General features: G+C 47.8%; 4 protein-coding genes across 4 annotated transcripts; all 4 read left to right on the forward strand.

Annotated features, from left to right (window-relative positions):
* Nucleotides 1-1,766: 1,766 nt before the first annotated feature.
* On the forward strand, nt 1,767-3,553 carry FOMMEDRAFT_139814 (uncharacterized protein). The gene is made up of 11 exons (XM_007265126.1): nt 1,767-2,078; nt 2,128-2,214; nt 2,267-2,300; nt 2,365-2,424; nt 2,503-2,565; nt 2,618-2,688; nt 2,741-2,799; nt 2,852-2,969; nt 3,021-3,082; nt 3,139-3,176; nt 3,236-3,553. Exons 1-11 carry the CDS (start codon nt 1,834-1,836, stop codon nt 3,443-3,445), a joined length of 1,047 nt encoding a protein of 348 aa, XP_007265188.1. The 5' UTR covers nt 1,767-1,833; the 3' UTR covers nt 3,446-3,553.
* An 835-nt stretch (nt 3,554-4,388) lies between these two features.
* On the forward strand, nt 4,389-5,620 carry FOMMEDRAFT_145863 (uncharacterized protein; the record flags this gene model as incomplete). Its single annotated transcript, XM_007265127.1, has 3 exons — nt 4,389-4,800; nt 4,867-5,044; nt 5,100-5,620. Coding segments are annotated over 3 exons (1,110 nt in total), but the record flags the coding sequence as incomplete, so codon positions are not given.
* Nucleotides 5,621-7,098: 1,478 nt separating this feature from the next.
* Nucleotides 7,099-10,820, forward strand: FOMMEDRAFT_18986 (DUF1793-domain-containing protein). The gene is made up of 16 exons (XM_007265128.1): nt 7,099-7,322; nt 7,448-7,630; nt 7,693-7,801; nt 7,866-8,017; nt 8,079-8,197; nt 8,260-8,443; nt 8,507-8,748; nt 8,808-8,962; nt 9,018-9,080; nt 9,135-9,208; nt 9,268-9,329; nt 9,390-9,531; nt 9,582-9,777; nt 9,845-9,901; nt 9,956-10,221; nt 10,280-10,820. The coding sequence occupies exons 1-15, from the start codon at nt 7,110-7,112 to the stop codon at nt 10,159-10,161; spliced, it is 2,157 nt and encodes a 718-aa protein (XP_007265190.1). The 5' UTR covers nt 7,099-7,109; the 3' UTR covers nt 10,162-10,221; nt 10,280-10,820.
* Nucleotides 10,821-12,296: 1,476 nt separating this feature from the next.
* FOMMEDRAFT_120738 (uncharacterized protein) lies at nt 12,297-16,429 on the forward strand. The gene is made up of 3 exons (XM_007265129.1): nt 12,297-12,775; nt 13,102-13,450; nt 13,504-16,429. The coding sequence occupies exons 1-3, from the start codon at nt 12,520-12,522 to the stop codon at nt 15,959-15,961; spliced, it is 3,063 nt and encodes a 1,020-aa protein (XP_007265191.1). The 5' UTR covers nt 12,297-12,519; the 3' UTR covers nt 15,962-16,429.
* The last annotated feature ends 310 nt before the right edge of the window (nt 16,430-16,739 follow it).

The raw sequence follows: 16,739 nt of genomic DNA on the forward strand, positions 1-16,739 counted from the left end.
TTGACATCATTACGAACTCCATATTCTTGCCCATATCTTGATCTGAAAGAAGTGAGACGCAGTTGAGAACTTTGATTCACAAGTGGTCCGCTTGGACCGTCATGCCATCGATGAATTTTGTCGCAGACGAGCCACATCGCGTGTATGTTGTGCAATATCTTCATTTCTTGAACTTTCAATGCGAGTAATTGCTTGACAGACCGGTCTTGTTGCGCTTTGAAAAATCAAACATTGAGCTCAAACTGTGTTTATCACAGAATTCAGTGAAGACAAAGAGGAGACGAGCAGCATCGCGCGACACGTCGTCAGGGAGAAAAGGAGGAGAAAGTGTGGGAGCGTGACTTCGGGTACTGTCCTTTTATATATACATTTATTAATTAGTCACACGTGATCGTGTCGACATTCGCGTGACCGCGTCGAAAAGAAGCCCTCCGACTTGCGCCGACTTGGCTTCTTGCCTTCAGACTTCTGTATACAACATATCTCATTCAGAAAAATCCATTATAAATAGGCTTCAATCCTGCAGCTCAAAGTTTCTCAGAGCCAGAGTCTCTTCTTGATACACGCAATTCAGTTTTCTAATCCCCTCGTCGAGCCTGATTGTTGCAAGAAATGTTGATTTCGTCTAACTTCAAGTGCTACAACTCGATGTCTGCAAATGAGCCGAGATGCGAAACTCTTAGAAGAGAACCTGGTACAATATCCGCACGAAATTTCCATACTACAGCAAGGCGGGTTGTAATTTAGGCTGTGATACGCGCGTTACTGGCTGAAACCCGCAAGACTGAACCTGACAGACAGATCTAGCCAATTCAACTTTAGGAGTCGCAGGTGAGTACGCCTTGTCTTTTGTATCCAAATGTTTCTTTAATAAGTACCGAAGGTGGCATACAACCTCATAAGTATGAACTAGATATTCGAACGTTCGAGGTTGCGCGCTAAAATGATTCATGGCTTCCGGCCCTATCCTTTGCATTCGGCTAATAGCGGCCGATGCTGATGGGTGCAATACGGCTTCTATGTCTGCTTGCTTGATTGCATCTACTGTTTGTGCGCCAGAAAATACAAGCAGATTAGAATAGGAGGGCAGTTCTGATTGAGATCATTACGGCATGCGTGGATTATTCGTGTCCTAGATCAAAAGGTAGGTATCTCTCCTCTTTGACTGATTGGTCATGGACATATTGTCCATACCAACGAAATGAAGAACGACGGGTCCATCGAGCAATGCGGCATCGCTTTTAATACCGCTAAGGATTGGCAGTCAGGTAACATATAACGAACCGTCCAGATTGTCAAGCCCGTATCTTAAAGAAAGAGAATTCTAGTGCAAGGACAAGGTACATCATGGGTATCATGATATCATTACGGGTTGCAATACTCGTCGCATGCATCCTAGCCACAACCAAGAAAGCAGGCTCGAAAAAGGAAAGGGGGAATCCGAACTCTTTTCTCGTGAGAATCTGGTGAATACTTGGTTGGCGGGAGGTGAAATGCACCGCCTTTCGACCGATCCTTCTACGTCTTCGCCGTGTTACCATCCCGTTTCGAAGAGGGACAATCTGTTGATCAACCAAAAGAAGGATGGAAGTGCGACAACCGTCAAGTGCAATTTGATATCATGATGATTGATAGGAGGTGATGTTGTGCTCGCCTTCATCGAGAATTTGAAAGACTGAGAGTGGTGGGCTCTGGCCGGCCTTCATTCGCTTTCGACCTTCATCGCCATCTGGTCTGGCGTCTCTTTGTGCAAAGAGACTGGGTTTCTTGAACAACCGTCATACTTCTTCGATTTCACTTCGACTGCTGACTTCTACTTTTTGCTGGCGAAACATGAAGGGTCTGTCCTTGTCTCCTACTCATCCTTCGGTTCTCTCGTTGAAGCCCGCTATCGACCTTGGACCACATAAAGATGCTATTTTGGATGTCTTTTTCGCTTTTCTTATCATCGGAGGACACGTTGGTCTGCCATTGGCTCTTACGACCATGGTCATCCTGAAAACAGTTGCTCATCGTCATCCAACACTCCTCAATCTCTTGGCATCGTGGATTGTGTATGCCACTGCAAATTTATTACTGTGAGTTGGGCACGTCTTTGGTCTAAATTTGTCTCACCGTTTTTTTAAGCTTATACTCTGGCGAGGCGCGTAAGGAGTCACCAGAATTCGGTGTTTGCTTAACTCAGGCTTCAATGATTTATGGAAGTACGGTAGGGTGAGCCCGGGTCCGGTCTTATGACGATACTATATCCTGAATATATGTGAAGGGTCGCTGCAGCAACGCTGGGTTTAGTCCTCCAGGTAACGAGTCTCTGGAATTTGTATCGCCTTACTAGCATTGATGGTTGTTTTCCGTTTGACATAGTTATGGCTAGAATTCAGGGGAATGAGCCTTACAAAAGACTCTAGGACTAGTACTCTTACTGTATGGATTTCCATCACTTGCTCTGAGACTGGTAACTTACTGATTTGTTGTCTTATGGCTGCGCCTCCTGCGCTCAAGAATGTACAGTTAATGTTATTGCCTTGGGCCTCGTTCGCACTTATCACAATAGGGTCGGCAGTCGTACGTGGTCAAATCCTATTTGGCTTAATTTGAGTACTCAATGAAAGTACAGTTTGGCGCCAAACATCCTGACCTTGTGTCGATTCAATGGCAATTCTACTGCACGTTGACCTCCAATGCAGTGTATGTCCATACGACCTTTCTCTCTGAGGGCCTCCTGACTGTATTTATCAAGTATCTACACTGTTTGTACATTTACGCTGGTCCTCCTTGCTCTCATTCTAGGCTTTCAAGGTGAGATGATCGGGACTACTCTTCCACTCCAAAAACCGATGCTCCACTGTAGCTTCTGTACTCCGTACACTGTTCAAAGCGTCTCGGCAATTCAGGGCGTCAAATCAGAATTCATATCATTTGGTCCTACGGGTTGGGATTTTCACAATCTATTCGGTTATTACGTTCATGTACGTTCGTCCTCATTTTCAGGGCTATGAACACTAACTGATTCGCGACAGTGTTTCGATTGTCATAACACTTAAGCCAACGGCCACTTTTGCCTATCTTTTCGTTTCCACTCGTACGTTTGCCAAAGACATACTAACGCGTCATAAACACAACTCATACTTTTACTAGTGCCTCTCGCGGCCTTCTTCATTTTCGGCACTCAGAAGGTATGTGCTTTTTATGACTTCGAGGCGATCTTACGTTTACTGAACGCGCTTGTCTTCAGGAGAACCTTCGCTTCTGGTTCAGAATCCCGAGGAAGCGGAGGTCGGACAGACATATACAGCTGAAGACGATGCCATCCAAGCCAGTAACAGTGCAACTGGCCGGAAAATCTGGGCTTGGTTTGAATTCAAATGCTGACAAGCACGTCCCGAAGGTGCCCCCAGCGGATGTTGATGAAGAACATGGCGGGGCCGAACTGGATTTGGTGTAAATAGCTCGCAGCCACCTCTGGGCATCCAATGGGAAAATTAGCGAAGTTGATGAAAGTGTAATGTAATACCGATTGTTTGCACAATGAATGTAACTTCTATGAAGGCTCTTTCAAAATAACAGGCGTCAGCCGACTGAATGCTAGCTGACACTTCAATATGTTCCACCGCTAATAAAAGCGTTCGGCCCCTCCAATTGCTCGGACACACCACCACCAAGTCATTTATCCAGAACAGCCCGGGCCTCGCAAAGCATCATGCAAATTTCTCGAGCAAAGAAACAACGTCGCACAGAGGATGCCGGATCGTCAGGCTGCCCTGCTGACTCCGTCGGTTGCAACACCAATCCCAATGTCCACGACCTCACACCCGTACAAGCCTCGTCACTTTCACACTCCCTTGCAGCCAGTTCTGCGTCATCGACATCTTCGGCGGCCATTACTCACTCAGGAGGAAATACCGATCCGCATAGCAACGTGAATCCCCAAGTAGTTGTGGGCATTGCCGTCATCGCCGTGCTTATACTGGCATTCACTACGATCATCGGATATATCGCATTCGGGGCTCGAGGGGAGCGATGTTGCTGCACAGGGCGGAAGAACAAGAAGAGGCAACAGCAGCTTGGGGTATCTGGAGAAGCTGGGGTTCTTCTGAGTTGAAGGGAGATTCCGAAGTGCACTTAGTCCAGAAGGCATAGCATACGGGGCATTTATGATACGTCAACGCATTTGCGTACATAAGTATCTCAAGTTTGGTTCCGGGATTTTACTGTTGGAGTAATGGTCATCGTATGAATGAAAGGAGAGGACTTACTTACATAAGTTACGCGTCGAGGAGCGCGCAGCACAGCATTGAACTGCGTATCATTTCGCCTGAACTGCAGCCCATGTTCGTTCTGTCCAAGTGCGACCTTTGTATCTCTCCTATATCCTACCTCTAGTAATCATGGATGTGACCCAACCTACGGAAAGGACTCCGCTCATAGAGCATTCTGGCAGTGCTTCTGATTCACTACCGTACATCCTCGAGCTAGAAAGGAGTATTTACGCCGACGCTGCCTACCCTGCTGTCCACACGATAATTGAACAGAAGGTCGATGCCTATACCACGTCTCCGAGTATAGGGCTTACTCTCAAGCTTCTATTGTGCCTGAGATACCTATCAGGGTCTTATTTCCAGTTGGACAAGGCAGACTGGGTCGATTCCCGATCCGTCGAACAGGATGCAACAGAGTTGGCCCTTCGATGTTGGTCTGAGCTCCAGAGAGTTGCGTGGTCCCAAGCCGCGTTCGATGAAGCTCTGTGGACAGAGTTTCCTTTGGAGAATGGGAGGAATGGAACGGGATGGTACACATCATGTAAGTTGAGCTTCGGTATCTCAGCTTCTCAATTGTGCCGTGCAAGGACTGACACAAAGTTTCTAGTGATTAAGACTATCTTGACAAACAAAGACGGCCTTCCGCATTCCATTCAACTTGACGATCGGATAGCTCTCAGTCTTCTGCGGGTCTGGAAGAAAGGAAGACCTCGGCAGGTGCACAGTACACGCGCATCATCAAGAGATACTCTCATGATGCGGATCGAAAGTTTCGCTACACCTCGGTGAGCCATTAGTTTCTGGATCAGTGTTATGAATGCGTTCCTTATTTAACTCTAGTGTCCTTCATCTGGCCAATCTTGCGTTTTTCCTGGCTTACCTGGCAATAATTGCAAAGTACATCCTCAACACAGCTCCGACCTATTCGAAATACGTTGACGGTCCTGACTACCATTTTTATTGCATTACGATTTACGCTATTTCTCGTATCCTCGGTGACTCTTGGCCTTCCACAACACCGTTCGTCCTGACTTTAATGGCGTTCTTGTCGGCACTTCCTGGGATGCCAGGGAGACATGAAATCTCACATAACGTATTGCTTATTGCCTTCGCGCTACATGTTGTCCAACTGCTTCTACTGCGTTCACCGTCTCTTTCACTACTAGATCCTTGTTCTTCAACTTTCGTACCTTCATTGATGCTCCAAAATCTGCTTGTCTCCGTATTCATGCCAACCTTCCTTCTCTTCGTACCCTACCTGATTTTACTCCTCGTCCTTTTGGCCGTGTCCTTCCATGATATATTCCTCGGGGCGAGCACTCCCATGGCTTTTGACATCTTCATCTACTGCGTGTTCTTCCTCGCGCTATTCTTCTTTTCACTCACGATATTTATAACATTATCATTTTCTTCCCTCTCACCGACTCCTTTCCATCACCCAGGTGTTCCTTCAACCTGGAACAATTATGGTGCAAAAGTCGGTTTATCGCTCAGGCATCGATTTTCCCGCTCGGTCATCTTGTATTCTTCCCCTTACTACTTCCCGGCTCCGTTGAACCTTGTCTCGCTATTCATCGTGCGCTTGCCTTCGACTATCCTGACTTTATTCCGTCGGGGGCAAGTAGCTTCACGATTGAAGTCCAGCTTGGAGCCGATCCTTTGGAGATGCATTGTCTTGCCTTTTGCGCTGGTTCTTGGTGTAGCTTGGCTTTGGAGGTAATTTATAATGTAAAGTTGTGTATATTGAATTTATTTTGCGTAATTACATCCGTTTTCACTATCAATAAAACTACACAGGCAGTACTCGTGAGATAATTAAGAAACAAGATGTCTGCCACTCAAAACGTCCCTCAGTGTGTAGGTAAAAGAATATATTATCAAAAGTAAGCCAAATGTTTGCATGATCCAAGCTGTTGAGATGAAGACACATCCTGAAGCCCGATCAGAAAGAAACAAGGAAACCGGTTCTTGTGTATCTGCTGCGCTTAAGACCGCAGCAGTAGATGTGCTTCTCGAATACCATCAACCATCTGCAAATTTACTACAGAACCAGTGGTGTATAGAGTCTGCAATCATTTATACTATTATAGTAGATTAATGTCGAACGTCCATTTAATGCAGTTCTCAGGGGTTGATTCGTTTTCCCACTCCCCGGCCCCGGGCGCATCCAGTGCCATCCACCGTCGTCCTGACAGGCCACAGCTCGTTGCTCCGTCGCCAGCTATAACTATCGTATCTCCTCATTGTGTCTCCCGCTTCATTATTGCATTCAACACAGGTGGGATTCATGATGTTGCGGCCATGGTTGAATGCCTCAACGGAGAGAAAGATGTTTAAGATGACATAACATTGCTGACAAAAGACAGATCACGGGATCAAGTGCTTGCTAAATCCGAAATTCACGATTTTATCACTTAACTCTGCATCATGCCATCAAGCTGCGATGTTATCCCCGGATGAGCGGTCTTTGCAACATAGCAACGCCGTTTTTTTTTCAATCACCGGTCGGAGCGTTACCCCGGATCTCAATGCCATGTGCTCGATGTCGGATGATGTCTTCCACTAGGGCAAATGTTGAGTGACAACAAACCTAAGAAACACCTTGATCAACATAATACTGCGGGAGCAGAAGCGGCGAGTTGATCTTTATTCACCGGTATCAGAGATCCTTGCTTTTCGTTCGTTCGTCGAAGCGCCAAGGGGAAGTAGTCTATTAGGAAGTATCAGCACTCGCATTGTTCGCATCTTCCTCTCGACACCTGCGGGATGTCTACTGCCTCATTCAATTTATGCCCCTCTAAACGACACATCAACCTTGTTCATGCCTCCCTCCCTCTCCCCCGCTCGAATATGACTCTCGCCATTACCCTCTTTCGTCTTCTGTTTGCTTCGTTATTCATCGACAGACTATTTGCGCAAGACCCAGCATGGACCTCCTCCCCTTTCAGCGCTCCTGCCCTTCCACTTGCTGTCCGCAGTCCCTACTTAAATACCTGGCTTGGTCAAGGAGGCAACGCGCTACCTCTCCACGCGTTCTGGACTAAGCTTTGGAGAATGGACATTGTACGTGACTGTTATCATTGTTTCGTGCGTTTCAATGGTCAACAATCTCATCCTGGTTATTATCTCTTTCAACTTCAAAATGTTCTCACGTCGTCTGTTTTTGCTTACGTTACAATCGACCTTAGGATACAGGCTGGTACAGCCTTGTCGTGGTTGATGGGGTAGCCTACCGAATAATGGGAGAAATGGGCGTACCGAGCATTTCACCAGCTACACAGACGTCTACTGAATTTACAGCGACGCGAACGTCCTTCCTCTTCATGGCTGGACCCATGCGAATCAATGCGTCCTTCATAAGTCCTATCGAGGTGCGCCCGTGCTATTCACAATTTGAATCTCGCCGTATAGCCTTATCTCACGCAAATTGCAGCCAACAGACCTGGTTCGCCAGTCTCTACCCTACTCATACTTCACAATGTCCGCATCGTCAACCGACGGAAAATCACACAGTGTACGCATGTATTCGGATATTGCAGGTCGTACGTATGCGCTTGCTTCGTTCTTTGTTTCTTATTCCCGACCAGACGATCCGTTCTTTTGTAGAATTCATTGGACCATCTAACCAACTTGCTCAATGGAACGCGAATGCCACTGGAGATTACATCATACTTTCCATGCAGCTCGTCACTCCGCAGAGATACTCGGAATCTTCAGACATCGCAATGGATTCGACGGCGTATTATGGATTTAAGGCAGTGCGTTTTCGACTCGCAAGTGTTCTTGTTCAGCAGCTTAAATGGATTGAAAACTCAACAGATCAGTGGAGCAACGACTTCATGGGCAATCTCAAACGATACTTTAAATCGAAGTAATGCGGCAAACGCTAATATTACTCTCGGGAATATGACGCAGCCCGCTCCCCGTTCAATCCAAGAGTACGACAGCCTCGTTTGTCTGTATTGTACTGTTATCTTCGTTCTCACACTATGAGCTATAGCAAACTTGGAAACTGGACCACGCTGGGCATTTCAATAGACTGGGGTGAAGTCGAGTCGACGCCTCAACCTGCCGTCTGGAGTCTGGGTGTCGTCCGAAGCCCTTCAATACAGTATGCTGTACCACCAAGCATGCAGGATCGGTATCCATATTTCATTGCTACATACCCAGATCCTCAACAGGCAGTGCGTGTGATGTCACCACTCCTACTGCTGTTTTCTGTCGTAACTGACTCTGATTATGTTCAGACCGCAGCATTCCTCAATGATTTCCCTCGTGCGCAGTCTGTTGCAGCTCAGTTCGACGCACGAATATCTTCAGCAGGGCGAACAATCTCTCAAAGCTACGCTGATTTGCTTGCTCTGAGCGCCCGTCAAGTAATGGGCTCGTTGGACATTACGATCTCCAAGGCTGCAGATGGAAGTTGGAAAATGTGGGATCTGATGGTGTTCATGAAGAATATGGGCGGCTTCGGCTCAGACGCCACTGGGTGCGTGATCCCTAGGCTGTTATTGATACGGTCATCCTCTTATCCAAAATCCTTGGTAGACCCGTATCAAGTGTAAATGCTGTGGACACCTTGTATGCGGCGTTTCCCGCATTCATGTACCTCAACCCAGACCTCGGTGGATACCTGCTCACGCCGCTCATGGAATACCAGGACTCAAGTGTATACACCCTTAGTTACGCTGCAAGGAACATCGGTACGCTCCCGTATTCTCTATGAAGTTCCACGTCATGCAGAGTAAAGTGTACCAGGCTCGACATATCCAAATGCTACGGCAGACAATATCAATTCCCCCCATACTTATGGAATTGAAGGTATAAAGAGTTACGTGAAGCGTATTCTCAGTTACTTAATGCATCATTTTATAGAGTCCGCAGGCATGCTAATCATGACATTGGCCTACACACAGTGGTCAGGGAACAACACGCTCATCAGCAAGCATGTGAGTGCTCTCATTCCACAGCAATACTCATTCAGTGAAATTTTATGTACGCTTTGTAGTACGGCTTGCTTCGTGGTTGGGCAGAGTACCTCGGAAATAACACTTTAACACCGACAGCACAGTGAGTCTAGCACAGCGACTCTTGGGCAGGTTCCAGATAGTGATTATCGGCACCATTCAGGAGTTCTGCAGACTTCGTTCTGGGACAAGCCTTATCAAGTAGTAATCAGACGAACTTGGCCTTGAAGGGCATCATTGGCATCGCGTGTATGGCGAAGATTGCAGCAATTGCAGGTTCAAACGACGACCAAAGCCGGTTCGACGTGAGTGTCTCCCAATTAAGAATGGTGAATTCTAAGCTCACACTTCTCAGGCTACTGCTTCGTCATACATCACCCAATGGCAGAAAAATTCTCTTCCGTCGGACGGTTCACACATTGATTTCTTTTATGGAAACTCGGATTCGAGCGGCCTAATCTATAACCTATACGCAGACAGGCTTCTACAACTTAATCTTGTCCCCCAAGAAGTTTATCAAGCCGTAACTTCATTTTACAACACTGCCGGAGGTGACTTCATTCTCATTCCGCTCAAGGCAAGCGCAGTATCGCGTTATTGACTTATAAATTGTCACAGATTCCATGAAGTACGGTCTACCGTTGAATAACAAGCAAGTAGATCGGACAACTACACGTACGTTAGAATCGTCGTGTCATATTGTGCTTGGGCCAATAATTATCAACACAGACTGGATGATGTTCGCCGCTTCAACTGCGACGGATACTACTGGGACCTTTATGGTCTCGCAAATCCATAACTACGCATCCTCGCAGCAAAACAACACGCCCTTCGCAGTGTCGTACAATCCTTCACTCGGAAACGGGGTATCTGAACCGAATTCTGGGAAAAACAGGTATTGTAATATTCTCTTGAACTCTTACATTATTCATTAACTGTAACATTTACATTGATAGTCCGGCTTGCGGTGCAATGTTCTCGTTCCTTGTGATAAAGTGCGTCTCATTGTACTCTCACAGTCGAGTTCGTCTGTCTAACTGACGTCTTATCTAGCGGAACGAGCTTTTCTTCCTCCGGACCGTCTGCATCCGCATCCTCCCAGTCATCAAAGTCAAGAGTCGGCAAAATAGTCGGAGGCACCATTGGTGGCATCGCCGCAGTCATACTCATCGTAATTGGCGGATACTTATTTAGGAAACACCGGCAGAGACAAAGTCGAACTATGCGAGACGATTCGTCCGTAATACCTTGGTACTCACCTGCCTCCGTAACATTCCCAGAGCCGTCCAATGTCACCAGAACGGACCGGTACTATCGCGAACGGTACGCCTCAGCTTACGGTGGTAGTGCCCTGAGTGGCAGTGGCACCGGCAGTGGTGGCGAAAAGGTATCTCAAGTGGGGAGCACAGATTATATGTTGCCCAGCGAGCTATCACAATCATATGCTACTACTGCTGGTCGGAGCGTACGCATCAGGGCTCTTTTGGATGCGACGAGCGGTGATCGAGAACGGTTGCGAGCGGATGTTGACGACATAAGACGAGATCTCGACCGACTGAGAGCCAACCTTTCACCAACGCTTCCTTCTTATTCAGATGCTGGGATTATTGAGTAGTTTTAGAGAATTGTTATTGTTATTGCCGATATTTAAGTGCTATCATCCATCTACGATTGTAATATAGAAAGCGTAGCATCAAGTGCCCGCAATCATATAGACGAATGATACTTAATGCTCTTCGCTGCTTTGTATATTTCTATTGAGGACTCAAGTTAAATGCATAGTGATACTATATAAATGCAAACCAGGGGTGTTAACGCATGTAATGCCACGCCGGACCAAACCACAGAAGTATATGTATGCGATAGTTTATGCCTGTGCCTGGCTCTGTGACCTTAATAGCATGTTACCATGATGAAGAGACCAGCGGAACCAATTCAGCCAACCTAGTTGAACTGGTGTTTGACCGAAAGAGGCATCGTCCGAGTCAGTTCATCCAGGCAAGGAGTAAAATTAAATGCCGTTCTCGATTCTGGTCGGACTGAATGCGACTCCTTCGGTACAAGCATGCAAGACCCGGTTGTAAGTATTCCTGCTCGGACCAATCACAGGAGGAGAAAACAATCGGAACGACGGTTACACACTGCACGTTCCTGAAGTTTAAGCGGCTTACGATACCCGACGAGAGACCAGATTGTATGCTTCTACTTATCTGATGGACAGGTTCGCGGGAAGATTGGCGCTCAAATTGAAGTCTTCGAGGGTCTCCAGAAGGAATTTGCCGATATTTTTCGACTTGAGAATCGTTTCTTGCTTTCTCTCTGGATGATCAGTTGTTATGGCATGACCTGTAGTTGTTGGGGTTTGTGGCACTCGAGAGTAATGATCACATTTAGATGTCCGCCTTCTCAGAAGCTTGACTTGGACATCTCTATACTTTCTGGTAGTGCACCTATAGGAGTGAATTAATTGCTCGCGTACTGTACTGTAATATTCACCCTACTGCAGCTCTTTCGTCTGATCTGATCCATTGATATTGTTCTTAATCGGTCTTATTCGCGCCCTATCAGGTGTCGACAGCTGAGATACATCTTTGCGATGCACCATTGCACCGTATTAGCAACACCCACTTCTTCTCAACCTCAATTACCGGGCAATTCGTATCTTATTGAGGTGATTGTGTCGAACTTGGGCTGAAGATGTCGAAAAGCCGATCATTGCCCAGGTACGGTGTTGGTGATGACGCGTCATGACCGTTGGTCTAGAAAACAGCGATGTTGTGACCCTGACGCGAGCATCCGAACAAGCGCGTTTTTGAGTGTGATCGGGGCGGAGACATGAGGCAACTTGTGTAGTTTGAGGTTTTAAATGCATAATGGTGACGGTGGAACAAACTTTGCGGCGCATATAGTTCTCGGACTTCAGTCCCATGGGTGAGAGAGACAGAGAGAGACGGTCGAGGCTCTGGTTGAAAGAAGAAAAGCGTGCTTCGAGGGGTTTCTTTTCGCGTAAAAGCATTCATTTCTTCTGTGGGAAGACGGCCCGATCTATCCCCCATTTCTTCAGTTTTCAACTCTTCTCTATTCCCTTCGCCTCATCCTCAGCGACAACACATTCGCTGGCGCTGAAGGGCGCTTGAGGCGCACTGGTAGAGAGACTGCGGCTCGTAGAGTCAGTAGTGGTGGCGCTGTAAGGTCACGGGTGACATTTTCGGGAGTATCTTATCCCGTCGGAGTTCGTCTCTCATCTTGACCAACGCCTCTTCCTGGGCGTCGTGGGTCAACCACGCAACGACATGTCTGCCCGCTATGCTTTCGTTACGCTCGTCACCTCAGACGGCTATTTGCCCGGCGCACTTGCGGTAGCAGCAGCATTGAGGGAAGTTCATCCCTCGCCTCCCGTTGACCCGGAGGTCCCCTTCCAGACGGTTTGCCTTGTCACACCGGAAACCGTCGATGTCAAAACTATAAAGCACCTCCGGAGGGCTTTCGACTCTGTAATTGGTGTCGAAGTCATTGAGGAGAACACGTCGGCCGAACTTCAATTGCTTGGTGAGTGTTTCACCTGTGCCACTCCATCCCGTTCGTTGTGCCACGCAACATCGCACCCCGGGCGTTCCTTTTTTTCGTTCTTAGACTTTATCCAACTACTGCAACGTGTTCACGGAACATAGCGAAACGAATGAGCAACGTACGCCATCCTTCTGCTATATTTGGGAGGTGGTGGTCATAACCTACGACTCGTGATCGAGTGTGGAAACGTAGTTTTGGCTATTGCCCGTTTCTCTGCCCAGTCTCCTATCAGCTTGTCTCCGCTTTCTCATTTGACCTTGTGCCACATGAATCATACGCTGACGGCTTCTTCACGGATCTTACAGGTCGGCCAGATCTACACACAGTCCTCACAAAACTACATGTCTTTCGTCTAGCACAGTTCGACAAAATAATTTTCCTTGATGCTGATGTGCTCCCCATTCGGCCCATATCACATCTATTTTCTCTGCCGCATGAGTTCTCCGCGGCGCCGGACATAGGTTGGCCGGATATCTTCAACTCCGGGGTAATGGTCCTTTCTCCGGGTGAAGATAAATTCAATGAAATTCTGAGCCTAGTCAAAAGTAAAGGAAGCTGGGACGGAGGAGACCAAGGTGTACTAAATGAGTGGCGTGGAAGCAACTGGAATCGGATCAGTTTTATCTACAATACAATCCCTAACCTGCAATACAAGTGAGTCCTATCTGTCGTCATATTCATCATGTAGGCTGATAAATGCTGGTCAGTTACCCTCCCGCATACGAGCGGTTTGGTAGTGAAATTGCTGTCCTTCATTTCATTGGAGAGAACAAACCGTGGAAGGAGCTTCCTTATCGTGCTCCGTCGTCAGCTTCTCAAAATCTCCAACACCAGCATCAAGCATCCAGTTCAGAGCAGCATGTTTCCCAACAACTTCCGCTATCTCAGACCTCACTTCCAATATATGCATATGGCTCTTTAGTGGATCGCTGGTTTGACGTTTATGATAGAAATTACCGTCGACTCGTCCCCGCAACGGAAGCCGAATTTGAAGCAAAGAAGTATTCAAACGTATGGGACGACAATGCGGACGCTCCCCGCGAAAATAAGCAAGCCGCTTCTGACATGGCTCATGGAGAAGTGCTCAGGTTGGAAGATCTACGGAAGCTGGCAATGGAAGGAGGTAGTTCTAGCTCGCGCCAGACAGGTGAAGGAGAGTACCACAGCCTTCCCTTGGAAGGTCGCGTAGATCTCATGCGCCCGAAACCACAGCCTCCTCGGGAATCGGCCATGCTAGAGCACCGTGAACACGAAGTCTCTGAAGGTCGTGCCCGCACGCCTACCGCTGAACAGCCGCACTGGAAAGGACACGAATCTCTGCGACAGGAATCTCCTCCTACCCCTGGTCCGAATGAAGTTCCACCATCGCCTCACATTGCTCCACTACCGTTGCCACCGTCTGCTTCTGTTTCACCCGCGTCCATTACACAGAATTTGCCTAGTCAACAAGAAGGCGGCCAGAGTCATCCTTCGAGTCAGCATTCGATTTCAACTGAGGATTCTGGTGTTGTTGGCAATTTGTCTCAATTTACGCACTCTCGGCCTGACCAAATATCTTATCAACATACTGAACAGCAAGATCATCAAACTCAGCATCACGAAGCCCAGCCAGGTGAGCCTCGAAGGCCCGTTTCGCCCCCACTCCTTAGTTGGAATCCAGCAATTGAACCCCCTCCAAATGTACCACCTACTACTTCAGCCTTTCCTCCGGATGCGTATTTCCCAAACGCTTGGGATATACCCCAAAGTACTAGCTTTGGCAAGATGCACGATGCCTTGACTGGTCCTACAACAACTACGTCACAGTTCTTCCAACCGCCTCCACAGACGCATATTCCGACGCGTCTTGTCCAAGAAGGTCACTACAAGAATGTCACGGGTCTCCAACACGACAAGCCACCACAGCCCGATATTTCGAAAGTCACTTCCGTTTTCCCGTGGGAACAAAAGCCACGCCACATACCAGGCAGAGTGTTTCCCGAGGGTGAAACTGGGCCTCCTAACGCCCAGTACATTGAAAACTTGGCTCATACCGAGCCCGAACAGGAGACCGAACTACAGACTCCAGATATGACCCAAGAAGAGAAAACACAAGCAGGAAGCCCGAAAATCCAATTACCTTCTCCCTCAATTGGCTTCCCTGGTGCAAGAGGTTATAGCAATGCTTGGGACTCGGTGCCAAGTATCCAGAAGTACGCTGCGCGACTGGCGAAGCCGTCGACAACATCGCTGCCTCTGACTCTTCCACCTCCTCGTATAAGAAAACGTTCCGATAGCTACAGGAGCCGTGGTGAGCAGTCGGATGCAAACAGCATGGATGGCGATGTTGAGGATGAAGTCGACGACGACGACAGTGACGCAGGGCGCTTTTCAAGTAGCGAACGTTCGAATGGTGGAAGGTCAAGGCGAGGATCAAAGGCTGGCTTAAGTACACCGCCCTCGGCCACAACACGTGCACGGAGTGGCAAAAAAGAATATCGATCGTATGGTGTGCAAACCGTTCCTAAAGACGTGCGCAATGTTGCGGTACAGGTGTCTCAAGTAATTTCGACTTCTACAGGAAACATGAGCAGCAAGAATGCTCCAAAACCGAGCTCCACCGTGTTCCCTCTAAGTGGGAAACCGCATATCGAGCTTCCAAAGCAACCGCCGGTGCAAGAATTACCGACGGGTCTCGAACCGACAGCATTGGCTACGCCCTCGTCGGCCAACGTAGAGGCATTTATCAGGCCTCCCCCTGCCCGCCAATCTCATGGGCTGCCAACAGGCATGTTGTCACCTAGACTGCATGACGTATACACGTTTGGATCTCCTAATCGCACTCCTCCCAATGCCACGCCAGGTACTCAGACCCCAATCACTCGCAGGCAAAGCGAGGCTGCAAAACCTGCGTCACTCAGTACTGAGAAATCACAGCCACAGCCGCTTCCGCACGCAGTTGTTCGGACATCATCACAAGAGACAGCTGACTCACCGTTGGGACCTGCGTCTCCTGTGGATAGTCCACCGACTGGACAGCCGAAGAGACCAGCTGGACGTAAATGGGATCCTGCGACTGGTGTTGACGTGTTCAAACGAACGTCGGAGGAAGTTTTGGCAAGATTTTTACGACTCGGTTCTTGGGAAGACGAGTCCCAATCACATGTTCACCATACTCACGGATAGGAGTTGGTAGTGTTGCCTATCACTGATTTATGCAATTTGTCGCAAGCGGTGTGTTTTTTGTTTTCCTTTTTCTATTCTTATATTTTCTTTGCTCCAATTTCCTCGAACATTTAGCTTTGTAGTTCATTCTTTCATATTGTTTTGCGTTATGGTTACGATTGCTCCCGATCATGCATTGCTTCTATACCCTCGTATGCAACATATTTCCTCGATGCTCAATTGGATCACCCCCCATCAATTCCCTGCTCTTTCTCGCAATTTGTCTTGTTTACTTGTCATTATTTCTCTCGTGTCATGTCACTGCCAGCACTAGTGTTACTACTCATCTATCTCTTTGTTGCTTTTTATTCTTCTATCGCATATTCAACTGCTGCTTGTAAGGGTCGGATCACTCGCTGCTTAGATTTGCAGGAAGACGGTACCGTCTGTCGTTTTGTTAGTACAGTTTTGCACATTGCCTAACCTCCCCTCACTATACACATTCTTCCTTGGTCGCTGTGAGCCCAGAAAGTGAGGTGCTCTTTGAAACCAAACGTCAATGAAGGAACTAGACTAACGAGGCATTACTGTTCGGAGTATGATGTGCGCTTTTGAATCTTCGCAGCGAATCGTCCTGCACAGATACCTCTCTTCGATGCTAAGCTGCGGCCGCTGCCGATGAGAAGTTGACATCCCTTCACGAACGATTATGTTTTGTGAACTATATGACAAGATCCAAGTACTACAACGACTAGAGCCTCCACTCTGGACAAGGCTTCAAACGGGACCGGCGCCTTTA

Source organism: Fomitiporia mediterranea (genome assembly GCF_000271605.1).
Source record: "Fomitiporia mediterranea MF3/22 unplaced genomic scaffold FOMMEscaffold_5, whole genome shotgun sequence".
Lineage (NCBI taxonomy): Eukaryota > Fungi > Basidiomycota > Agaricomycetes > Hymenochaetales > Hymenochaetaceae > Fomitiporia > Fomitiporia mediterranea.

What these genes read in the sequence shown, in the direction of transcription:
- FOMMEDRAFT_120738 (XM_007265129.1), top strand. Translation starts at nt 12,520, where the DNA reads ATGTCTGCCCGCTATGCTTTCGTTACGCTCGTCACCTCAGACGGCTAT. An exon ending in GGCCGAACTTCAATTGCTTG is followed by an intron (nt 12,776 to 13,101) that starts GTGAGTGTTTCA and finishes CGGATCTTACAG; the next exon opens with GTCGGCCAGATCTACACACA. An exon ending in ATCCCTAACCTGCAATACAA is followed by an intron (nt 13,451 to 13,503) that starts GTGAGTCCTATC and finishes AATGCTGGTCAG; the next exon opens with TTACCCTCCCGCATACGAGC.
- FOMMEDRAFT_18986 (XM_007265128.1), top strand. Translation starts at nt 7,110, where the DNA reads ATGACTCTCGCCATTACCCTCTTTCGTCTTCTGTTTGCTTCGTTATTC. An exon ending in CCATACTTATGGAATTGAAG is followed by an intron (nt 9,081 to 9,134) that starts GTATAAAGAGTT and finishes ATCATTTTATAG; the next exon opens with AGTCCGCAGGCATGCTAATC. An exon ending in ACTTTAACACCGACAGCACA is followed by an intron (nt 9,330 to 9,389) that starts GTGAGTCTAGCA and finishes GGCACCATTCAG; the next exon opens with GAGTTCTGCAGACTTCGTTC.
- FOMMEDRAFT_139814 (XM_007265126.1), top strand. Translation starts at nt 1,834, where the DNA reads ATGAAGGGTCTGTCCTTGTCTCCTACTCATCCTTCGGTTCTCTCGTTG. An exon ending in CTAGGACTAGTACTCTTACT is followed by an intron (nt 2,425 to 2,502) that starts GTATGGATTTCC and finishes CCTGCGCTCAAG; the next exon opens with AATGTACAGTTAATGTTATT. An exon ending in ACGTTGACCTCCAATGCAGT is followed by an intron (nt 2,689 to 2,740) that starts GTATGTCCATAC and finishes GTATTTATCAAG; the next exon opens with TATCTACACTGTTTGTACAT.